Genomic DNA, 26136 nt, shown 5'->3' with positions numbered 1-26136 from the left:
AGGAACCTGGTGTGCAGGGCTCCCCAGGGAAGGCAAGCAAGGGGGGCACCGGGTCTCTGGTCCTTTGCTCCTGGGCACCAGGTAACCCATCTCCTGCAAACTTTCCATGTTAGATAGCTATGCATTGTCGGTCCACCTCCCCCAGACCTTCAAGTGCTTCCCAGGGCTGCGCCTGGCGTTGTATTTGCGCTTCTCCAGGGACGCACAGCGGTCCATTTCATTTACCCATCGGTTAAGGCTCAACCCTTCTAAGGATCCCCACGTGAAGGCTATGAGTCTTTTTCCCAGTCCTAGTGCCACCACGAGGAATGTTTTCATCGTACTTAGTATATTCCACTTCTCCCCAGATCCTGAGTATCACCAGCTTGGGGTCCTGTGGAATTGGGGACACCAGAACCCCTGTGATCTTACGGATGCATTCGCTCCAGAAGCCTGGAATAATGTTGCAGTCCCAGATCATGAGGTAAAAGGGTCCCTCTACCCTTCTGCGGCATAGACAGTTTCCATCCTCTACTGCCCCCCATTTCATCATAGAGGCCCTGGAGTGGTTGGCCTGGTGCAATATTGTATACTGTATTAGGTGTGTATGTCGATCTCCTGCTGGAAAATTAGCGCCTCCACCCATTCCTCGGGCTCTAGCGGTTCCACCGACCTCTGCTATTTCTCCCGGAGCCTGGAGGGTTCCTGTGCCCCAAAAGCGGTTATCACCTAGTAAAGTGTTGATGTGACCCTTGCCGGGATCTCGACCTGGAGCATGTTTGATTCTAGGGGAGAGCTCTTTGGAATATCTGCCAAGACTGGAAATTGGGCCCGAATGTCGTGTGTGAGTTGCATGTGCCTGTATTGCTCACCGGTGGGTAGTGCAAATCTATCCTGTATGTCGGTGAATGTTCCTAGGTGCCCATCTCGCATTACATCTGCAAGGGTCCGTATCCCCAGTTCCAGAGGCATTGCTAGGGGCGGGGATAAGGGGGCTATAGCCCCTGGTCTTTTGGCTGTAGCCCCGGATAGAATCTCAGGAGCTACAGCCAAAAGGCTAGCTAGCCCCCAGTCCCAACAGTTCCGACATCAGCGTAGCCCCGGGTCTTTTCCAGACCTAGCAACACCCCTGCCCAGTTCCTGCCACCTGATGAAGTGCCCCATTTTCAGGACCTCTGGGATGTGCATGTTGTTCCATAGGGGTTGGTCAAGCGTCGGTCTCCTGCCCCAGCCTATGTGATGGATAGCCTCTGCCCAGACTTTACGAGTCTGTTGTGTCATTCCGGACACATCAGTCATGTCTCCTTCAGTCCCATACAACACCCGGAGGGGTGTGATTGCCCCCTGCCTTCTGATCTCCCCTCCTATGTATGGGAGCCCTGGATCTCTGTGAAGTCAGTCATTAACCACTCCCAGCTGTGCGGTCCAGTAGTAAGCCCGAAGGCACGGTAGACCTATTCCCCTCTCCAAGATGGAGCGCTGTAGGGTTTTTAATGCTACCCCCTCACAATCTTGACTGCGAGGTATCATGGAGGGGGGCAGCTAGGTTTCTGACCACCTGCAAGAACAGTCCTTTCATTCACCCCCAGATACAAACCATGACCTTGGACCACAACTCCTGAATTCAGCAACAATACAAGATTGTGTAAATAGCCAAAGGGCACTTTACAAATCATATACAAAATAACGCAATGTCTTCCAGATCCGTTTCTTACGTGCCATGGATTCTGTTCAGTTCTCCACCCATGTTGGGCTCGTGCCATTGCCTCCAGAGTAAGTCTGGGATGTACATAGTTAATGTTGACCTGTCCTTACTAATGTTTATCAAAACATAGACTGTAAGTGCATGAGGGGACAATGCCGCTCCTCCCTGGGGCGATGGGCAGTTTCTAATACTCTTAGTGGAATGGCAACGTGCCGCATGTGATCCCAGGTGGAAGACGGGCTCCTGATTGGAAGAGCATTCGAGATGCCCACCACTTAGAACGCTGGGGAAGATAGAAGTTGACAGGACATCAGAAGAGATCGCCTGCCTGCGCCAGAAGGATCCACTACCTACCTTGATAGTTGTGGGCGAGGTCAATTATGCTTTTTTAAAGGTATGTTGCTTCTGCAGAACGGTGCAAAATAGTGATGACTAGTCTTCTACAAGACCGGAGGCGGGCATTATGCTTCAACTTCTTTAATCAATACTTCAGCAGTTTCAACACTTCAAAGAGAAAACAAAACAAACGTTCCGTCTCCATAAGTTTTCTTTTTGTTCTTTTGAAACTGCATTTCCCTTTTTTGTAGTCCATCCTATATCCTGTTTGTAGCTCTCCTAGCGACTTCCTGCCCCAGGCTCCACTTCTTCTTTGATGCTCTTCAGCACAAATAAGTGGCTTTTTACTTTGATGTAGAGCTTTGTGGAATGTTTACACTAAGTTCATGTTCTAATGTGGGCGTAGTGTGTTTTGCGCACATGATTCACTGTGTGGTAAATATTGCGAGCAGTTTGTGTGGTTTATATACATCGTTGACCCGTTTTGGGTGAGTGTAGTCGCTGGACCCATTTCGGGCAGCGTAGACATTATTATAGTCAACTTCGTGCCACAAGACCACTCATTGCGGTCCTTACGGGTGAAGGTTTTAAGCACCGCAGTGCAGTGGCGTCACCAGGAATCAAATTTAGGAGGGGCACAGAGGGGGCCAAAGACAAAAGTTGGGGGGGCACAGACAAAAGAAGGGGGAGAACATGGTCACTGCTTGTCTTAGGTAGGGGGGACACAAGGGGGGGCACAGGGTTTCACAGGGGGGGGCCCAGCCCCCCCAGTGCCCCCCCTAGCGACGCCACTGCCGCAGAGCACCAAGCGCGTCCCATGCACCATTAGCTGCACTCACAGGGACTCACTCGGCCATTCTGCAGAGGCAAATCGACCCCGCTCCTGATTAAGCTAAAACATCCGGATGCAGCAGTGAGGGCTCCCATACCGAGCACCTTCTCGCCAACCTCATTACAGAGCAAATTCAAAAGGCACGCGGCCTACCTAACATAACAGAGCCCGTTCAGTGCCGGGACTCCAGGGCACCACAAATCTCTGTGATCAGCTGGCGGGGAGCCAGGATCACTTGCACACGCCGCGGAGCTCTGTGGCTCAAGCTGGGGATACTGGAAGCAGGCCACTGGAGAAAGAGAGGTCTGAGGAACCCCTACAGCTTACCAGAGTGTAAGAGGAGTGGTGAAAATCAGGAAAAAACAGGAAATCTCGAGGGAAAAAAGAGAAATAGCAATTATTATGAAAATAACTCTAAGGGGTAAAGAGGTGCAAGTGACAACTGAATTAAGGTACGTGTGGTATCAGATACAGCCAGCTTGTTACTGGGGGTGCAGACAAGGCTGACACTAAGTTGATCCCAGCAGGCGTGCATAGCAGCCTACTCTAGTTCCGGCACTCAGCACCGAACAGTGGCCCTCCAGTGTGTCGGTATACGAGTGGAGCGAAGCGGAGTAGGCAGAGAGCGACCTAGGAGAGCGACCTAGCGCACAGTTTCAAGCAGGTGCTTGGAGATTCATTAGTTGAAGCGGTGGCAGAAGGCGTGAGCGCTATTCAGGAAAGACTGGCCACCCTAGAGTCTATCCTAGGGCAGAAAAATAAAAGCACCCATCGTTTTAAGAAAAGCACTCCCACGAAGGCCACCACCACAAAAAGAGAGCCTTCAGGAGAGTAAGATGAACCGGAAAAGGAAATCTTCTTCTACTCCACCAGGTCCACATTCATGGGGTGGACCTACAGACCACGGAGGCAGCTGACGCCTTCCTCCAAAGGGCAGCAGTGCAGAGCTTCCTTACCCCCCTCCTAGGGGAAGACAATATGGGCAAAACAGACGAGGATGCAAGTGGAGAATCGCTAGAGGTGTCTGCGTCCTCCCAGAGTGATGAGAGCAAGCAAGAGCCAGCCCCAGAAAGGAGAAACACCTGAGGTGCAGGAGCATGACATGTCAGAAATGTTCAATCTGGAGCATATCTGGAATCCTAGGGCATCCTAGGGCCTCCGACTGGCAGCCCCCGCCAAAAGTCACTAAATACATATCGCAGAGGATCAGGAAAGCCTTGGATAAGGATACCAGGGAACGCATGAAAGTGGAATGCCCTCATCCAGATCTGGAAGGGAAAGTTACCAAAGCACCCTAACTTGACCCTAAAATGCTGACTGTCAGTAAAGCCTCTAAGGACCTCAGAAAAGGGATGGACAGGTCCTGGAGAAGCTGCCAAGAGAAGTTGCTGGACATGACCGGCCTGTCGGCCTGTTGGCAAAGATAATGGATCTAACGGAGCGTGCTAGAGACACTGGAGAAAAGGTGCAGGTGGAGACCCTAGCAAGCTAGGCCAAGCATGCAGTATGCCTTCTGGGCAATGCTAACTTTGCCATTTCCTCAGAGAGGCGCAGGACCCTTCTGTTGAAAATTGATCCGAAATTGAGCAACCTCGTCACCTATGAAGCTGGTGAAGCAGGACAATCCACCTATTCGGTATTCGGTAAGGCATTTGGCAAGGAGATGGGGAGGTTTGTGGGCACATTTACCTCCCTGGACAAGGCTCAAGCCTCCATAAAGAAAAATCTACCCGAGCAGAGATTTGCAGGGACTGGTCAACATCGGGATTGAGCGGTCGGTTGCTTCGCATCTTCACGCAGGCCCCAGGGAGTCGAGACAACAAGACTTGAGGAAGGAGCATGAGAGGTCGTAGAGGAAGAGGAGCGGGTCACTTCCAAGGACCGATCTCAGGTAAGAGACATTCACTGTACTTATCCTCCAGTGGGAGGGAGAACATTGTAATTTTGGCACAGCTGCCATGCACTATCCAGCGATATGTGAGTACTACAAACAGCCTGCAGGTTTCACCTAGAGTTTGTGCAGCTCCCTTCCCAAGTAGCATGACCGAGCCCCTAGGTCTGGTCTCAGGTGGAGGGAGAACTCTTCCACAACAAGCTCACACAGCTTGTGCAGAAAGGGAGGATAGAAAGCAGCAGCACGCAGGCTCCTGTTCATCAGCAATGTGGTCCTGGTGCACAGGAAAGAGGAGGTTTGTCTGGTGATAAACCTGAAAGAGCTCAAGGGGTGGGTGATATTGTTCAGGAGAGTCATCATTTTTATGCTCCCCTCTCCTAGTGAGAGCACCAGCACTTTTTGCTGGACTTCTAGACAGACTTTTTTCCAAAATCCTGAATGAGTGGAGCCTTTTTCCACTCATTCATTTTTTATGGGCTTCATTATCTTTTGGAACTCTGTTCTCTGTGTTTTATCTGTCCTATGGAGTCTACTTTCCTCCATACTTATTTAAAGGCGTCTGTATTTTGCTATTGCAGCACACAGCTCTTTATGGGCAGCGTTGCAGGGGACCCTTTGGGTCCTCCTTAGAGATTATTTTCTTTATCTTAGAGTAACTAGAGTTCTTATGGATAGAGAGATACTTCGTATCTCTCCTAAAGCTTTATAGTCTGAGAGATTGGCACACACCACCTTATGTGCAGTGCCAAGGGGATACTTAGTATCACACTTCTCTCTGCTCCTGTGTTTTTTCAGTCACATAGATAACCTCCTAGTTACCACTGGTGGCAGTCGACATGTTCCATCCACGTATTGTATGGTTTTTACTACTGCAGACTATGTCCATAGCCCTGGTAGTGCACAATAGGGGTGCCCAAGTACGAACTTGGGGGATTCCTTCTTTTTTCAGCATTTCTATCATGGTTGTTCTTTGTTAGCCCATCTACCATTCCCAGAGGGGGAGGCCTGTGTGTGTGTGTTTTGCCTTTGGCAGGATCCCTTGGGTGTGCATGCCTAGGCTCCAGGGTGTCTGGGAAGGAAAGAAGTGGGTGAGGAGTTTGCCACCCCGCTGTCCTTTGTCTGCCAGAGTGCCTGAATGGGGCAGCTTCCACTGGGGGTCTGGCTGTCCTGATTGGACAGCCATACGCCCCTTTCTGTAAACTGCTGAGAGAGATTGCAGAGGAGTGTGTGCTGGAACTGTATAAAAGGTGAGGCTTCTGGAGTGAAAAGCAAGTCGACCACTGGAAGCTGAAGTAACTGAAGAAGAAGACAACCAGAGATGCCTGCAAACCATTTGCAACACTGTGAAGTGACCACTGCTGTCATGACCCTGTTTTCTGTGTGACAGAGGAGCTCCAAAGAGGACAACTCCTTCCCTTTGACTGGTGGGAACAACGAGTCCCACGACAAACTTTAATTTGAGCCATCTCCTGAGGTCCTGCGACTTTCCAGAGCTGCAGCGACCCATTTTAAGTGCATCTTTTAAGTGCATCATCGTGGAAAGGCCAAATTCATCCCATGTCTTTGCTGAGCACTCAAGGACTCTCCAGAGACACAATCCAACCTGTCAAAGTCCCCTCAACAGAGTGCAGGACTGCAGGAACCAAAGACAATTGACCTGGCAAATCGCATCCTTTGTTAGTGCTACAGAAAAGGCGCCAAAACCACAGAGTGGCCAGAGATGTTGATGAAAGATGTGTCAGAGTTCCTCCCTCGAGACTGCCACTGAGAGATCCCGCACATCGTCCTGCCTTTCGTCATCAGACCTGGGCTGCAACTTTGAGGAGCATCAAGCCACAAACGGTTTCCGCTAACCAAAGGTACTGTGGGGGAAAAGGTATTGCTTATATTATTCCAGAAAGTTGCTTCAGAGCATTGGAGTGCACGTAGAGGTGTCCAGGGCAACCCCCTCTAAACCTCAAATCCAAGTTGCTGCTTGTTTCCCTTTAGCAAGTCTTTTAACAGAATCTCCAACATTGGTTAAGTCTTCTGGCATCTTTTATCATAGAGACTAGAAAGCATCCACAGGAACATTTAAATGATGTTGCTTCTCAAGACCTGGAGTCCCTCTGAACTGCCTTTTAGCTAGGGTTTGTGTTTTGGACCTTAAAAGGCTTGCTGTGCAAAGAAACGGCCTCTAGGACCTTGAGCTCTGCTTGCATAACACTAACCAACTATTTTCCCTCCCAAAAATCACTATCTTATATGCCTTTGCTATCTTAATTCAGTTACCCTATTATATTGTGGTTGCACGTTATTACCGATAATACAGTAGACCTGTCAAACTCTTGCAAAAATTGTAAGTGTTCAGCAACAACCTACTAAGAAGTGGCCTTTTGAAAGTATCTAAAAGTGTACTTATGTGTGTTGGTTTATTGTGCTAAGTATTTAACAGTGACTCTTGTGAAAATATAATAAATCTATATTTTAATATACATGTATGTGTAAGTGTTTCTTAGAAGTGTATTACTAACTGGTTTCAGAGTACTTACATCTTCCTTTTCTGATAAGCCCGACTGCTCTGCCACTCTACCAAGGTTCCTGAGTAGTAAAGACTGATACTAAGAGTTTGAGATCTGCAAACCACTAGGATAGCTTCAGGGCTTTAAGTGGGGTAAAAAATCGAGGGGGAGCCCTCATTTGGGGGCATGGCTTGTGGGAGGGGCGTGGCCTAAAAAGTACGCAAATCGTAGGGTATACACACAAATATATATAAATGTTATATATTTGTGTGCGTACCTTACTATGGTTTGTGTACTATGCAAGCCATCTTTTCTAAACATAGAAATAAGAAACATATTTCTACGTTTATAAAAGATGGCTTGCAAAGTACACAACCCATAGTAAGGTACGCACACAAATATATAACATTTATATATATTTGTGTGCATACCCTACGGTTTGCCTAGTTTTCAGGCCACCTTTTTTAAACATTTCAGGTTTATAAAAGATGGCTTTGAAAGTACACAATTCAAGACATCTTTTATAAAGCTTTGACTACGGACAAAATTGTACTTTCAAAGCCATCTTTTATAAACCTCGAAATATGTTGAGGAATCCCCAGGTTCGCCGAGGGGTAAAGACGCCTCGGCGACCTGGGGAAACAAAGGGACAGTAACTGCCTCTGGTGACCTCCCGCGCGAGGGGTCACCAGATGCAGTTACTATGACTGACGGAAGTGGCAACCAGTCACAGCGTCGCTGTGGTTGGCTGCCACTTCTGTCAGCTTGTCTGACTTCATTGTAGGCACATAATGCATCCCGCCAATGTTGTGGTAGGACGGGGGCCCCGGCAGGGCCCTGGCTCAGTCCCACTGTTTGGAGACTGCCGGGGCCCAGCCCCGGCAGGCCCCGGCCCACTTTAAGCACTGGATAGCTTACTAAAGTCTTATCTCTAAGTGCGTCTTTAGGAAAACACCCCTAACAGATATACAGGCACTTCAAGATGGAAGGCATTCACCAGCTAAGAGATATTCTAGGAAAGATGACTGGCTAGCCAGGATAGTCTTGAAAGATGTTATACCAGATAGGCAGGGTGAAGGATCTCTCAGCGTCGCTAAACTTCCTCATAAATCAGAAGTCAGATATGTTTCCAGCCAAAAGAATAGACTTCCTAGGCTTCGTGATACACAACGAGAAGGGCGATGCTGGAGCTTCCAGGGAAAAAGAGATCTCAGAGCCTATCTGGAAAAGGAGGTCCTCTCGCTAGGCACTGTTGCGAGGGAAGTGGAGCTGTTAACTTCCTCCATCCAAGCGATATTCCCAGGGCCCTCATGCTACAAAGCTCTTGCAGAGATTGAAGATCAGGCATCTTCAGTAGGGTCTCAGATATCACTAGACGATCACCCCAGATCAAGAGTCCCGCACAGAACTGCATAATTGGCTGCAGAACATGAAGGTGTGGAACAGACGCGCTATTTTCAAGGACACCCCAGAGCTGATCATAGAGTCAGGCGCCAGCAGAGCAGGGTGGGGTGCATGATACAGCATCCTGGAGACAGGGGGCAAATGGGCACCCGAGGAGCTGAATCTACCTATAAACTGTCTAGAACGATTAGCAGAGTCTTTTGCAATCAAGGCTTTTACTAAGGACAGAGAGAACTGCTGCATCCTTTTGCGGATGGACAATATCTCAACGGTCAGGTACATAAATCACCTATGGGGGACGAGGTCCAGACTCCTGGCGAAGTTGGAGAAGGATTTCTGGCACTTTTGACTACAGTCCGGAATTTCAGTGACAGCCGAAAAGCTCTGAGGGTCACTCAATGTAGTAGCGGGCTGGAACTCCGGTTATCTGATGGATTCCAGCAACTGAAAGCTCGACGCAAGTGTTTTTCAGCAGCTTGATTAGTTTTGGGGTCCAATTAATACGGACCTCTTTGCATCCAGGTTGAATGCACAGACACCCAGGTTCTGCAGCTGGAGATTGGACCCCAGCGTACGAGGCACGGACGCATTCCTGCAGGACTGGAGCGGGGAAGTACATTATGCATTCCCTACCTTCATGATGTTGAGGAGGGTGTTAGCGAAAGTGCGCAGGGAGAAGGTGACAGTAGTGATCGTAGCAGCCTGTCTGGACATCCCAAATATGGTTTCTCGCTCTGATGGAACTTTCCTTGGATTTCCTGTGGATTCTCCCATGAGACGTCTGACTACTCACTGACCCAGCTGGACTGTGTCATCCTCTGGGAGCGAGTATTGCGCAGCCATTGATGGCCTCCAGGGTGTCAGGAGAAGAAGGGCAACGCCAGGCATTTTGTACCACGCTGTCCAGTTCATATCAGATTCCTGGGTCCACTCCACTCGCAGGAGCCATGACGCGGCCTGGACAAGTGGAATGGCTGGTGCAAAAGGAGAGGTATTTATCCAATTTCTTCCCCTGTTGTATAAGTCCTGAACTTCCTAGCAGTCCTCCTGGAGGACAGCAAGGCCTTCAGGATATTGGCAGTTGACAGGTCAGATGTATTCAGCCAGCCATGTGATAGTGGATGGCTTGCCTGTGGGGAAGCACCCTGCAGTGGTGTGGCTCATGAGGGGAGCTAATTTCCATACTCCCCCGGCACCGAGATATACATAATTGTGGGATGTGACCGTGGTGTTGCAGTTTCTCTCTAACTGGCCTGCAAATCGATATCACTTGATGGTACAGCTGGCAGGGAAATTAGGAATGCTAGGTGCCTGGTGTTGTGTAGAAGAGTCTCAGATGGAAGTAGCTAGGAAGACATGCGATCCGGAAGGGGTCACCTTTACTCTGATGAATAGGACCAAGGCGAGTTCCACTTCCATCTCATACCCTTATATGCCCAGGTACTTGAAGTTTTGTGTTCCGTCATGCATCAAGGAGTATGAGAAAAGGTTGGCAGAATACTGTCCAGCAGGGACATCTCAGTTGGTCATTGCATGCAGGAAGCCTTTTAAGGTGTAGCGACGGCCACCATCACCAGGTGGTTCCACGTAATTATGCAGCAAGGGGGAATCAATCTAACACGGTTCGGGGCACAACCAGTAAGGTGATCCACGACTTCCAAAATGGTCGCTGCAGGCATTTCTCTTGCAGACATCCTGCAAACAGCAGACTGGTTGAGTCAGACTGGTCGAGTGATAGTGTTTTTAAGAGTTTTTATTTTAAAACAATTCCGTCAGTGGCGGAGGCAGTAGTGCAGAGCTCTAAGCAAGCAGACTGCTCGCCTCCGATCTTGACATAGAATGATGTTTACCCCTGCTAGTAGCGCAGGGAGTGTTGATGCTATGAAAGACACAGAGGCGTGCATTACTTACCCACCCAGCGCACGCACTGTATATTGTTGTTGTATTAATGCACGTATCTTCTTACTTTGGAACAGGGCAGTGCATTCTCCCTCCCTAATGGTGTCTTTCTGATTCCCCAGGCGACGACCAGAAGAACGGTGGAGCGTCCTAACAGGCGGAGGGGCGGCAAGTAGTCCCGGTCCAGGTTAGAGCGGGCATTTGGAGCATTGATGTTGGTCCTGGGGGAGTTCATCAAGGACACTGTTGTTTGAGTGTGGAGTTATGTGAAAGACTTTTATGGAGTTCGTTTAGAGCAATCAACGAAGAGGTGGAGACTGGGGCAGGAAGTAGCTAGGAGGGCTACAGACAGGATATAGGATGGACTACAGAAATGGACTAGAAAAAAAGGAAATTAAGTTTCAACAAACACAAAAAAGAAAACTTATGGAGATGGAAAGTTTGTTTTATTTTCTGTTTGAAGTGCTGAAACTGCTGAAGAGTAGATTAAAGAGTAGATTAAAGAGTAGATTAAAGAATTGGAAGCATAATGCTCACCTGAGTGTCATTAATAGAATCAAGACTTTTAAAACTTTTAGCTGATACTAAATTATGATGTAAAGTTTTGTAAAGGTTTGTATAAACCAAAACAATAAAGAATTTTAAAAAAAAGAATCAAGACTCCCTGCACTACTAGCAGAGGTAATCTTCATTCTACCAATAAATTATATGTAAAGACTGATGAGTACCATTAAGTTGGGTAACAATAAACATCTGCCATCTGTCAATAGCGCCAACATGAACCCATGGGAGTGAACATGCACTCTACGAATACACTGGTTATGTTATGTATTCTTTTTTATTTTTATTTGTAATTTATTGAATTTTTTTTGCTCCATGTTATGTTATATTAAAGACGGGCTCAGGCTACCATGCAGGTGAACAGGTTAATAGCCAAAGAGCAAGCCGGACATCTTAGAATTGGCAAGTATTGTGGGCAAAAGTGGGCCAGTCTGAGGTCTATTCAGCTGGTAGTCCTGATCAATGCCCGGCCCTGCATAAAATCACAACGTTTTGTGTGGTTTTTGTTGACCTAGGCAATAAGCTACTTTAAGGAAGGGACGCGCATCTAGAAGCAGGATGTCCCGTTCACACAAGCCAACCCGTTTTTGGTTGTGGCACGCCTCTTGTACCAGTTTCGCAGTATTGGCCAATGCAGGCAACCAGAGGCAATTTGGCTGGAGTGCTGACAGCAGTATGAAGTGATGCCACACAACACATTCCTCTAGTGATGTGAGGTTGTATAAATGAATCTTAGTGTGTAGCCGCATGAGAGAATGGCTAGCACTGACCATATGGAGACGTCTGGCGACAAGGCAAGCTTCTGGTGAAATAACATCCAATTTTTACACATCTCAAATGTAGATTAGACTGCAAAGGAGCAGATTTTAGGCGGGCCTTGCACAGCAGGTGTACTGGTCTTCCCTGTGACTCAACGCAGTTTTCACATCTCCAAGAAATAAGCAGCTATACTTATGCCCATATGCTTAGTGCAGTGCCAAGTGCAACACATGTTCAGATGTAGGCAAATATCTCTTTCATGTTGTTTCTGGCCGGGAAGATTGCTCAGGGGAATCGCAACACAGGTTCAAATCCCAGTCCTGTGCTTAGAGACTGGTCTCTGGTATTAAGCGCATAATAAACAATTAATTCATTCTTTTTCTGTCTTACTTCACACTATGCATGGCATAGGATATGTAGTTCAGCGCAAAACATGCATTGCGCTAGGTAAGATTTCAGTGCAGAATACAAGTTTCAATGGTATACCTAGATGCACTAGCCCGCAGGAGCCTGTACAAGCAGCCCATCTTGGTAGGTGCTGCACTTTCCTGTCAACGTCCCTGAGTTCCATGTGATACAGATGTGTGGCCTGTTGCTTATTTGACATTAAGGGCCTAATTCATGGAACTTTTAGAGCGGAGCAAAGCGACTTTGCACTGCCCAAAAACACGTTACACTGGGCCTAATTCACAGAGCGGTGCAAAGTGTATTTTTGCAGGGCAAAGAGACTTTGCCCTGCAAAAAGTACTCTTTGCACCATGCTTAATGGGCCTAACACTAAGCACAGTGCAAAGAGTACTTTTGCAGTGCAATGTGTCCTTGCCCACCTGGAATCTAGATCTCTGTTAGCTGGAGAAATAACAGGGATGCAGGAAAAAACATGAATCTACCATCAGTAACAGGTTGGCAGCTCATTCGTGAAGAATGCCTGAATGGTTGGGTTTGGAGGCGGGGCTGTCTGTGCAACTCATACACATTACTGTAGCAACAGGAAGGGTATGGGGGGGTAGGTCTAGCTAGCTGGGAATGGTAAGAGCAGCCTGCAGTACTCGGTGACAGCATAGCATGAACGCAAATCACATCAGTGTTTCTCGTTGTCTGCTTTGCACATCCAGTGAGCCACTGGGCCTGTGATGAGAGGTGTGTGCCCCAGTGCCTTATGCCACCAATCCTGCCTGGGCACTGTGTGACCTGATCCAGATCTGCCAAACATGCACCACAGGCACACTGTAAACAGGCGGAACGTGAGGTCATGCATTTACATGAGGTTGCCCTCTTCCTTTGAAGTAAACCATCTGTTGCTTTCTCAAGCAAAGTAAACATATATTCGGAAGGATAGCTCAAGGGCAACACACATGCTTTGTGAAAAAGAGGATGCAGTCCAACATGAGTTCAATTCCTTTTCCAGTGCTTAGAAGCTGGAGGTGGTTGGCATTAAGCAAGATATACAGGACCAAAGAAAATAATACAATTGGCCTTTTCTAGGGGGGATGTCAAGGAGCTGCAGCTGCTGTTTACATTTTAAAACTTAACAAACATGCAATTACTGTGACCTGCAACAGATCGTTCCCCTCTATATCCCATCTAACAAAAACAACTGTGAAATACCAAATAATCAAAACAGAAAGGTGATGGCTGGAAGGTTTCAAATCATTCATAAGCAGTGGCACAGCTCTGGGCAACCCTCCAGACCATCGTTCTTCACCGGCCAAGCGACTACAGAGGGGGAAATACCATATGCAAATCATGCTTACTCCCAACCCAAAAGGGCCAGTCCAGCCCGAATGGCTAGGTCACATCCCTTCTGCATGAGACCACAAGCATCCCCAGGCATGTTTCTGCCTTATAAGGCGTCATCAGTGAGGAGTAGCCTAGGTCTGTAGGCTCAAAAGGTTTTTCTAGGGGTGACGTTGTGGAGCTGCTGCTGCTGTTACAAACAAACCTGCAATTACTGTGACCTGCAACACATCCTTTCCCTCTATCTCCCATCCAACCAAATAAAGGGTGGGTTAAGCTAAACAGAAAGCTGATGGCTGGAAGTTTTCAAATGATTCATAACCACTGGCATAGCTCTGGGCAACCCTCCAGACCATCATTTTTGACTTGTGTTGATCAGTTGATGTTTCCAGTCTGTGGCCAGCCACTTGACAGGCACTGAATGCCTGTGCTTTGGGGTTTAGGCCTCTTCAAAATGCTCCCATCTGTATACAATTTAGCCCGAGTGATGTACAATAGTCCAGGTTGTCGTGTTGGTTGTCTGCTTACATTCACAGTTATTTGGTCATATGGGCCTATACACACTGATATTAACGCTACATATGGTGACCCATTCTTGTTTAAAATGTACATCATATTACAGTAATACTGTAACCATATTTTTCTTAGTGTACTGGGGAATAATGCTATGTAATGCTGCTTCCTGTTTTGTCAAGGGGTGAAAGGTTGTGTGCCATCACTGCCAGTGATGTCATTTGGGGATGGGGTAAAATGGCATCCCTTCCGGTGATGTCAGCAGAGGTCCAGGTTCATGTGATGTCACTTCCCCTACCCCTGGCATTTTGGTGCAATGACGACCCCGAGTTTGGTCTTGACTGCTCAAATTGGTGGCAGCACCAAAACTAATTTGCATATGGCTAGTCCCCACTTGCAATGGTGCAGAGAGGTTACAAAATGGTGGTGTGGAACATTGTCAGTGGTTAGGTTTAACACAAAACTTCCACCTATATCATTTTGTGGTTATGATTTAGTAGGCTTAGCATTGCTTTGTCAATCTCTTGATTCATAATCATTAAGCCTCTTACTAAGCTCTTACATCTTCGTCAGTAGGTGTGGAAAGTGGCTCTTAAACTGTGCATCAAGCTGTGAGATCAGGTCACCGGCTCCATGTCGCTGCTTATCCACCTTCAGGAAGTCTCTCCTCAGTGCCCCTACAGCTTTGGTGATTGACTCCAAATACCTCTTTTCTATGTGTTCTTCTGATTCATTTGCCTCAATTCTGTAGAGGCAGCAGAAAGTTCTTCCTCTTATTGGAGGACAGTAAACCTGATTCTGAGAGAAATATTTTATTTTAGTATCTGCCATCTATCTAAGCCAAATGTAGCGTACTCTGGGCAGTGGGGAGATTGGGATGCTTGTCGACTGCACATGCCGCCATAGTTTGACGACTTATAACAATGTTCTCTGCTTTCCAAGATGAGAATGGAAAGCATGTGCTTGCGTTAATTGGGCAGTCAGGGGCACCAGCTTAAGTCTCCCTGTCATGCCCATCTCCCATTTGCAGATCCTACCTTTTCCATGGAGGTTTCTCTCCTGTTTGCCACGGTAATGGGGCCACAGATAAGGAACCAGGAATATGTGGCCATTCCAAGATGGGTGAAGCTACAGTTGAATTGCCAGATGTAATTGCCCCCCATGCCCCATAATTATTAATTCCTCATGAGTACTGGTGCATTACGGCAGGGAACTGAGTTGATTGATCACGTGTGAACACATGATGGGTGCTCAAGAAGCACTTTCATATGGGGAGACCACTGTTCCGGGAGACCACGCAAGACTCCACTGTAGTTGCCCTCTTTCACAATCAACAGTAGCACTCAAGGTGTCAAAGATGTGAGGGCAGGGAAGGAACCTTTTTTCTTATATTATGGGAGTATACATAGGTTTGCTGTTTTTGGAGAGCGTGCCTTAACCTGCTGTCCACAGTCCTTAGGGGGTGGGGGGTGTCAGAGGATGATCTGAAGTGACTGATGCTGAGATCTGGGGGGTATCCTCTTATGACCGCTAAGAAAAGTTGTTTACATCTACTGCAATTTGTCTGATAAAGCGCAATGTTGCCGCGATGTGGCGGCACCGGAGCGCCTTAGGTACAGTGCATGGGTGTTAGACGTTAAGATATGCAAGTCCCTTGAAAAAAAGAGTATACAGCGCACAGGGTTGCCCAGATAAAGTACAGCAAATGTGGGGGAAATGGGAAGAGGAATGTTGAAAACCTGTGGTAACATCTTGGATATGACTAGTGTGTATTCATGCCGGGTAATTGGACAGAGTCTGTAGCAAATGTGCCTGTCTCATGTAAAGTGATCAATCGTGTTTATGTTTTTTTTATGTACAAAATGTGTTAATAAAAAAAAGAAAAAACACTACCTTATACGCCTGCTACTTTGTCAATGACCTGAAACCATTATGAAGCATCAGTCCGCTCTCGATGCGCATGGTTTCAATGCAGGCAACACAACCGCTTCTGAATTACCTCCCCTGCAGGAAAGCTGCTGGCAAAGGAGCGAGGCTCGCTAATACTACACGCACCAAGTCCTGCTGGTAAGGCTGCCTCCTCTCTACTCTGATGCCATTCCCTGTTCTTACCTGGTGAGGGGACCACTGATGAGTCACCTTCCATACCTCTACCTCTTCGTGGGTTCCTACTAGCCCTCGCATTCTTCAAGGAGCCACTTCTTTTTCTCTTACCAGGGCCTTTGCGAGCCCCCAGGCCCATTCGTCTAGTTTGAAATTGGGCAGGGAGTCCAGAAAGGTTTGAGGACTGAGCACCCATAGCCAACCTGTGGAATCTCGCTTTCTATTGCCATCCCTGGTGGGCATTTGAGGTGACTCCTGCAGCCCACTGGTCAGATGTTGCTTTTCCCAGTCAACCCCTCAGGCTATGCCTTCCTCCTGAGGCAATCTCTGCAACTTTTCTGCGGGAAATGGAGACAAAAGTATTGGAGGACATCTTGCGAAAGTGTCATCAGAGCTGAGCGTCAAGGCTAGACAGCCATCGCATTGCCCAGCCAAGTTGCTCCCTTCAACCCTGTGTCACTCTAAAATCTCTCACTTAACGTGTCTTTTCCTGACCCCTTGTTCTAGATGCACACCTTTGCTGAAATGTGTTGACCGGCTCGACTTTCCGCCCTCCCCGGCACTTGCACAACCTCAATGTCACCTAGCCTAGTAGGATCGCTGTCTCTGTCCTCCCTCTGTTTCCCCTCGCTTGCCTCGTCGCGCCTTGAAACACTTGTGTATAGGCGCGTTATAAATGCCATATCATATCATACTGCAGCTTTACCGCTGGAGGTGCTCCGCCATCACATCACACCTCTCCCCACACTCTGCATTCAGACCCCTGAGGTATTTAAATGTTTTGATCATGCACCGCCTCCTGACTACACAGTTCTCAATCCTTCCATTACAGATTTCATGTGCCCATCTTGTAGAGTCTTGCTACCTCCCCATCCCCAGGACCAGGACTGTCTATAATTCATTTTATCCTACAAGAGATCTCCCTTCCATAACTGGCACTGACGACCAAATGCGGCCACCAGACCAAAATATTTGTCTCCAAACAATACATTCAAAACTGGGCACAACTTTCCAAGTATGGCCCTTAGGAGAAGGACCCAGGACAATGCACCTGACTAGGCCGGCACAACTGGACACAGTATTTCAGATCTGGCCTTCAGAAACGGATGCCATACTCCAAGCTAGCACCTTCCTGGAATGCTGCCAACTTGGCTTCCGGCTAGTGGGCTTGGAGCCAGAAGCCAGCGAGGACCCTGGGAAGCCACCAGAGCAAGATGTTAGCAACATTGTTCCCACAGAGATTGCAGTTACTGTCTATCCATCCCTGCGGGGCAGAGGTGGCCATGATACAGACAGGGACAGTGAAAAGGCAGACAGTGCCCGTCCGGGATGAAGTGAGTTAGGCGGCGGCCTTTGGAAAGGAAGCAGTAGTTGTGTGGATGTAAATCACACGTGCAGCCACCTGTATTGCCAAGTGTTATTGTGGCAGAGGAGTTGGCCACACACTGAAGAACATGCTTGATGTTCTGAACGCTGCTTAACCCCTTAAATGCCAGGCTGTTTCCAAGTGTATGCAGAAAGGACGAGCATACTCGTCCTTGGTACTTAAGAAAAACAACGTGAACTTTAAAAACTGCAAAATGGACGATGTTTGTTGACAAGCATGCTGAGGATTTATTTTAGAGTTTTGTATGTCAGAATGAAAATCTATTAGACAAACGTGTCAAAATGAGCTAATGATGGTGAACCCTTTTAGTTTGGGCTAACAGGTGGCGCTTAAGCACCACCCATAAGCCGGAACTATTTCATTAGGGTACTTGTAGGATGGAGATGCGATGGGAGGAGGGACCTACAGCTTGTGGATGTTATTTGGTTATTTACCCACACATTGACTGCCCATTGCAATGCGAACCCCAATGGCCATCTCCATCCGGTACCCGGCCCTCCCCGAATAAAACACACCCTCCTGGAATCTCTTTGAGCTCGCTCTATCAAGCAATAACATCAAAATGTAGCCAGTCAGGCATTTTTCCAAAGCAGGCTACGGAGAGTTAATGACTTAATTGCTGCTGTAAAAGCCTACTGGTCTAATAAAAATGTCTTAACCACGTGTGCCTTCAGCCACTTGATTATTATCAATTAATTGCCCTGAGGTTAAAAACCAGAATTGTCAAAGCCAGCATTAGGGGCTTATGTATTGTATTACAGCCGGTCAGATAGCACAGCGAATAGAGCACTCTCTTTGACATCTGTACAGAGCCTGCCGACGCAGGTCCGAATCCCAGCAGGGCCAAACTCAGCCTTTCATCCTTCCGAGGACGATAAATGAGCACCACAGACCGTGGGTAATAATAAGCAGCGCTCAGATGCCTGAGGGTTCGTGGCGCTATATAAATGCAGATTAATATTATTATTAGTTACACAATTTCCAAGCACTTCTGTCATATGTCCAGGTAATCGCGCCGTTTTCCAGCTGTTGCAATCTATGGCAAGGTGGTAACATCAATACCTAGCAAATGCCGGTCCCATGCCTAATCATTAGCCCACACTGTTTGGCTTTCCAAATGCATGTTTCTTTTTCATAGTGGGGTACCTAACAGTCATCAATCTGCACAGTCCCACTTCCCCTGCATGTGCCATCCATTCTTTGAGATGGTTTTGCTTGCCCCAGCCTTTAACCTGTTAGCTTAAGTTGGCATTCTGGAATTCATCAATGCAAGCTTGTCAGAGCTGAATTCGGCACTGGGCATTGGTTAGAATGAAATAGGGCAGCATAAAAGGTGTGGCGCAGACCATGTTCAGGACCCTGGAGAGCATTTTCATTATGTTACAGAAACAGAGTCCTTCTGCAAGTGGAAAGCCTGATCATGGACCTTCCATGTGCAGCATGGAGTCCTGCTGAGCTGCAAGAAGACCCACCTACTGGAAGATGTAAAGGTTCCTTGGTTTCGTTAGGATTGCGACAATCAATATATTTGATTGGGCTCCCAGAAATCCAGAGCCAACATTCTTGAAAACAATTAGTTCCAAGTATCTCCAGGTAAAACTGTAAGGCAAGGGGAGACAACCTGTTACCCTCTAGATCTGTTTACCTATCTCCCATGATCCCCCAACAATTCTGGAAATGCTGGCTGGGGCATATGGGGGTTGTAGGCCAAAATGACCGAAGGGTGACATGTTGGCTTCCCTCTAAAGTCATTCCATTGCGTTAATTCCTGTGTTGGATTTATAGTGTTTCTTTTAAACCCAAGTCAGTGTTTGTGTGCTTTGCTCTTGCTGGTAGAGCCCTGGGGAGGATTATGGTGCATTAGGACAGTGCCCTCCCATTGAGTAGCTACTATCTAGTGACAAGTGCTACCCATGCGCTACGATGAGCCATAAGCCTTGGTTCGCCCAAATTTTGACGCACATCCTCCGATTAGAGCAACAGGTCTAAAAGCAATAATCCAGATGTAGGATCCTGAACAGATGAGGCCACCAGAACTGGACACAGTACCCTACACCAGACCTCCTAGACTGGGCAATCCATCATACCATAGTTCTAGAGCTGAACACTCTACTCCATGCTAGATGCTGTGAAACGCACGTGCCCTATAACATGTTTAACATTTCAATTTGATTTCAATGTGTCCTTTGTCCACAGAGCTCCAGCCACTAGCGGTAATATTTAGCATGCATGTGCTTACCGGCCCCAGGAGATGCCCTTCTCCGCCTCGTAGCCTCTGGGGAGGACTCTGTCTGCATGCGAGTTTAACTGGATGCGGTAACTCCTCTGCTGGCCCCAGCGGTTCAGCTTGCTCGGGTTGTAGAACATTAGGTACTTGGGCAAGGGTTTCCCAAAGGGGAAGGCAGCCTCACGCTCCGTGAGCCTCTGAGTGTGGTGGAGCTTCGGCTGGACAATGTGGTGCCGTGGGCTCCAGGGGTTTGTGATGTTTTCAAACTTTGTCTCCATTGTCTCAAAGCTGTTTTCTATTCCTGCAATGAAAGGTTAGAGATGAGACACGGCCCAGCCCCAGCACACCGTCTACCTCTCTGATTAATTAGATGCTTAGGTTTTGGCTCTAGCAACATGTAGTAGTGCACAAGCTGTGTGTATGAATACACATCAGTCTAATTAATGCAACATTATTCATTCTTTTTGTATGCTTCTGGCACTGTAATTTGCTGAAAGGTACACATTTTATATGTAACATGGTTGCATTTGTTTGCTTCAGCTGGGTATCCAATAAAAAAGTGGCTGATGCCTGAGGCTTAACAGACAGTGGGCCTCATTACGAGTCAGCCGGTCCGTAAATAACGGTGGCGGTAACCCCGCCGCCACCGTTGTTTCCGGACCGGCTGATCTCAAGTTCTGCAGGTGGGAGATGTCACTCCCGCCAGGTCTGACCTGGCGGGATTATCACCACCCGCCTGCAGGCGGACAAGGAAACACCGGCTCTGTCATAGACGGAGCCGGTGTTTCCATGGTCCCCATCCCCAAGGAGTCCTATGGGTGTCCATGGGAATGGGGACTTACAGAATTCCGCCTCCGGAATTCCCGGGTCACCGGGGTTGTAATGCCCCGGTAATTCCGGGAATCACGGAGGCAGAATGGTAATACGAGTCTGGCGGTAATCTGCCGTTTTTTCCGGCTTACCGCCGGACTCGTGAATGAATAATATGCTTCACATGCAAAGTACCTTCAACGATTTGAAAAGGATGTTTTCCTTTGAGGGGCAATATTAAAGACTTCATTCTCTGGAAAGGCAGGGCTACAGCTTCTATTCAGAATGACCTCCCCTATTACAGAGTTGCTTCGTTCAATTTCTCTGAGGCTCTTGGGACCCAGGAAATGGATGGCTTGGTGTTTTGATTCCTGGGCCAGTTGCTAGGCAGAACTGACACATGTGTCCAAGAGGCTATGGGTGAAAATGTGACCTGGACAGAGAAGGAACACACTTTCAAACTCTGACTGGCAGAATGGGTTAGTGACTTAATTACAGGTCACAGCATGTCGTTTCAAGGATATGCCATCAAGAATCAGAAATGAAACTGAGATGGGACAAACTGGAATAATTATATACCATGCAGAAAATGCCCATAGTAGTGAATGCAGCCTCATGCTTTATTGATTTTCTCAACCACGATAAGTTGCATCAAGTCCATGCCAGTGTCATATTAAAGCTGACAATGAGCCCGTTATGTAGATATCATGAGCATTTAAGTGTAATGTTTGGTGACCATTTAACCATCTAAAATGTGATCCTAGTTTCCCTAAAAAGATACCGAAGCTGACATTTGGGCAACGGGTGGCTTATTTAATTAAATAGTTGTGTAATATATATTTATACCTAAGCTTCTCTGTAAACTGTGAAAAACGACTATTTGAGCATGCCATACTATGTGAACACAGGAGTAACTTCTAAAAATATGCCATGATTAACTGTAGTTAAAAATATATATGTTATTATGTCTATTTGAAAAACCGGGTTGTTGCCATGTTGTGACTTTTTCAGTACAAAAACTGACATATAAAACATGTCATTGACAGTAGGGGTAACTCTTCACCTCACTCCCATCAGGGAACTCTGTGTGCCTATCACACACAGGGGTTGGACCTTGGGGAGGAGTTTTCTGAAAGGTGTCCAATCAAACGTCAAGCCTCATGAGTTAGCAGCTCTTGCAGCAATGGAAAGGGGCAGTTGCCTAAAAATCACCAAAGGAGATCTGCGGAAATATTGGAAGAGGGCTGGGGATTTCCATTCATGGGTAAACCAGAAAAGAGAGGCTGTGATACTTCTCTAGAGCCATAGAGGGTTGATTGCGGTGGGATCCCATTCAATGAAGTGCTGGCCACAATCCTGTTTTCCCCCTCAGTCTCCATGAGTGCCAAGCCCAGAGATTTCCAAATGTAAGTAGATTGTCCAACAAAATGCCACAGTGGGGATCTATTTAATTAACCGATTCCCTTTCCTTAGTCGGTTCCCTTTCATTAGTGGGTGGGAGGGAAATTGTGTAGACCCTTAGCATATTTGACTGTATATTAATTTAATTAACTCCCAAATAGATTGACTAAGGGGGGAGCTTGGAAGAATTAGAAATGTTCACCCTCTCTCCTAGTGGGAATAATGTTATAGCCACCTAAAGGAATGGGGTGTCCTTGCCACAAAAAAATGAAAGATGTAATTCTCACCATTCCCAAACCTCGCCTTCAACACAAAAAGGTCCTGACCACAAAAACTAAATTTCTAAACTGTCTCCTCTTCCTAGACCTGACATTTGAACAGAGGGTTGCTGCATGTAATTGATGCCTCGGTTTTTCGGTGCTGGGGAGAAGTGCTTTGTAAAGGGAAACTAATGCAATTTCCATTGAACAATATACACTCTCTCCTAGGAGTACGTGACCCTGAGAGAAGAATGAGTTTGTACTGCTTTTGGGTGACAAGGAAACAGGGTGCTAACTGCCCCATGCATGTTTAAAAATCTGTGTGTTCAAAACGGCAAGCGTTTGCAAGTGTGCAGAGAAACCGCATATATCAAGCATTGTGCAATTGAGCTGTAATTTATTTTCAAAACAAAATTATGTCTCTTCCATGTACCTGGATCAAAAAGGAGAATGTAGTTTTGGTGAAGAAGTGTTGTTTGGTGCCACAAAGTAGGTGGTGCATGTAACCATTTAGTGTAATATTTATTGAATCTATGTTAAATAAAAAATATGTTCTTTCTGTACACCAGCCTGGCATTTGGCTCGTTGTTGGCACAGGGGGAGCGGTCCATTGAGCACTATATGAGTCTTAAGAGGGACACATTTGAATCCAAATTAATGGTGGATTGTGGTGCCATTTAAGTGGTGGCAACTGGGAGGGACTCCCTAAGTTGAGTGTGTTCTCCCAATATTCCATTACGGAGAATATCCCTTACATATGACAAGAACATGAAGCTATTATTGGGGTGTTTGAGGCTTCACTTAGCATATCCGAGCAGCACCTGCACATGTTCAGTTATTCCTTTGCATATCATGACTTCACAAGGCGCAAGCCTGCATTATCATTAAACTTGGGGCTGCACTTTACAAATAGCTGCTGAAACCTTTTGGTTTCCCAATGCTTGTTTTATTCAGACATTGACTATGAGATGTTCCTGCATTTTCGGAACATAGAAGACATGAAAATAGGGGCAGCACAAACTCAATATATTCTTGGTGTCTTCATGGTACTCCTTTTATGAACTTCCGATAAATTAAAGTCTAGGTTTGACCATCCGTGTTCTGAGTGGGGGTGTGCTGGTGCATTATTACCCAGCTGAGCTACTTCCTGAAACTGAAACCTGTGCTTTAAGATTTGTACAAATATTTCTGCAGGATAGGCATTAGCCCACTCTGTTATTGCAAATGTTCTGGTTGGCAAGGCTTTGCTTTGGAGCATGACCTTTGAGAACACTGCATACAACACTGCATCATCACCTGGCCAGCTGAATGAAACCAGTGGTGGCTATCAGTGGTGGCTGGTGAAATTTGTAATTGCTGGGGCGTAAATGTCTTTCATGAATATGTGTGAGCAACCGAGTGCAGTGAGGGAGCCCAAACCAACCTAGCAGAGTTTGAGGGTAGGGTTCTGTACCAGAGAATATTTGTTTTTCCTTTTTTTTTAATTTAGCATTTTCACCACACTTCCTGTGAAAAATGGTGTAAAAAGCCATAGTTTGCAATCCATTTTTTGGGGATGTCACATGAAAACATTCTAGCTACGATTCACCAACAGTGCAGAAGTAGCATTTTCCAATTCATTTTCATGATGCCTTTGCCAACAATATATGCCAGTATAAAAAACAAATACTTTTAATGATGTCTGTTTTTATACACGTCGAGGGAGGTTGCACCAAAATATGCCAATATTAGCACATAAGATCATACTCCTGTTGGCTTTACCAGTACAACACGCCATGCCACAGTAAGAAAGTACATCCAGGATGGCTGCACCAATTTGGGCCAATATAGCTAGGTAACGTATCATTATCATGTTTTCATTACCATTTATTTTTATTAATGAATGCATGCCACTGTAAGAAAATATGTCCAGACTGGCTGCATACATGTAGGCCAATCTAGTCACATAATAATACTCATCATGCAGCCACCAATATAAGCCACTATTACATGGGAATAATCATCATGCTGCATTGACACCCATGAGGCCCAATACAAATAAAATGCCATTCCACAGGAAATAACAAATGTCCACAATGGACCACCACTAAAGGCCAATACTTTGTAGGAGCATTTATCACCACTGATGCCCAATAAACAATGTCATTCAACAATAAATACATATGCCTACAATGGCCTACCCACGTGGGCCAGTACCACGTAGCAACACTCATCATGCTGTATGTGCACATAGGAGCACTCATCATTCTGCCTTCATACCCTTACTTGATAATCCTCCTGGTAGGGCTAACACCTTCCAGCCAAGACTACCCACATCAGCAGCAGGGTTTGAAAATCCTTGTTCCTGTATCTCACAATCAAATCTCTCTCCTTTGAACTGGGGGCGTCCTCTGACATTCAAATGTTACTCTCACTTGAACTTTGCGTTAGAATGATTTGCTTCCTGGCTTGCACTTTTTTTCGTCACTCTCTTTCCCTTCTTCTTTGGCCCTCTTTCACCTTTCTGTGGCCAATGTCTCCCACTTTACAGCTTTGACTTTACTCTCTTATGTTGTTGCTTCTTCTCGACCTTACTTTGTCTCATCTTCTTGTCCTACTATATCATTTCTTATTCCCTCCCTCATATGAGTCCCCTCTAGGTCCATATCTGTCGTTCTATCTCTCGCCTATCGTTTCACTCTCATATCTATCACTGTCTTCATTGCTTTGTCCGCTACGTGTCCTTCCTGTTGGTTCATCTACTCTATTCCACTAAGTTGCTCGCTCTTACGTCACCTGTCTACATCTTGCATTTCATCTGTTCCTCTGTGTCTTATTATCACTCTAGGTCTATTGCTCTTTATCCCCCTCAATTTCTCTTTTGCTCAGTCCTCATCTCTAATTTCATAGATCCCTGTGTGCTGCATTTGCTATTACTCCAATGTGATCTGTCCCAATCTGTCTCTGATCATTTCATCTGTGTAGACTCTCGTGTAATCCGATGCTCCCTGTCCCTGCCTCTTGCTCCTCTGGTTCAGTATCTACCACTGCATTGCAGTTCTCCTTTTGGTTGTTTCTCATTTCGCGTCTTATGTTTGTCCCCATTTAATCTGGTGATCTCAGTCCGCGACTCATTTCCATTTTCTTATCTAACATCTTGCTACCCCTCAGTTCGGATACTGCTCTGTGGCTCTGACACTTAGGGGCTGATTCATGGATTATTTGCGCCAAATAAAATAGGATTTGTGCGCCATTCTGCCTGCAAATCCCCATTTGTTAAACAGGGATTTGCGGGCAGAATGGCGCACAAATCCCATTTTCTTCGGCGCAAATACTCCATGAATCAGGGCCTTAGTCTTCTTTTACTTCATCTGTGGCTCTCCGCCCCATGTCACTTCTGTCGCTTCTTGTCCTAGTCTTAGCCCTTACCAGGTTTGATGCATGAAACTCAAAACATTTAGCCAGAGACTCAAGGATCCTAACACTTGAGAGATGACAAATCTGTGGAGAGATGGCGGTTCATGGCTAAAAGTGAAAAAGCAGGGCCTTTTAGGTACCATATTAAAGAGCTATTTTTTTAAATGTAACAAAGTAAAAACAAAACTGTTAAAAACTTCAAGGAATTGAACTATAGGAACAGTACATATTTAAATGAATGTGAGAGTAATGTAATCAATAACAGTTTGACAAATACCCTGTCTATAGTTTGATCCCCTCCTGCTGATAGTCAGCTGATCAGATTTTGAGTGATGTTTACACATGGTACTTACCTTGAGAGATTAGCTCTCATTGGCAGCAGATGCCATTAGGGTGCAATGCAAATGAACGCGGGGAGAGCGCCAGAAGCGG

General features: G+C 46.5%; 1 protein-coding gene across 1 annotated transcript in view; it reads right to left on the bottom strand.

The window, feature by feature from the left end:
- The window catches only part of AOC1 (amine oxidase copper containing 1), a 158141-nt gene that overhangs the window by 21675 nt on the left and 110330 nt on the right, over positions 1-26136 (bottom strand). Inside the window, exon 3 of the mRNA XM_069645956.1 lies at positions 19850-20138. Coding sequence (XP_069502057.1) covers positions 19850-20138 — 289 coding nt within the window. The remainder of the gene's footprint in view (positions 1-19849; positions 20139-26136) is intronic.

Source organism: Ambystoma mexicanum, chromosome 2p (genome assembly GCF_040938575.1).
Source record: "Ambystoma mexicanum isolate Mex_15411 chromosome 2p, UKY_AmexF1_1, whole genome shotgun sequence".
NCBI classification, from domain to species: Eukaryota; Metazoa; Chordata; class Amphibia; order Caudata; family Ambystomatidae; genus Ambystoma; species Ambystoma mexicanum.
Note: the sequence above shows the minus strand (reverse complement) of the source record. Positions and strands in the feature narration are given on the sequence as shown.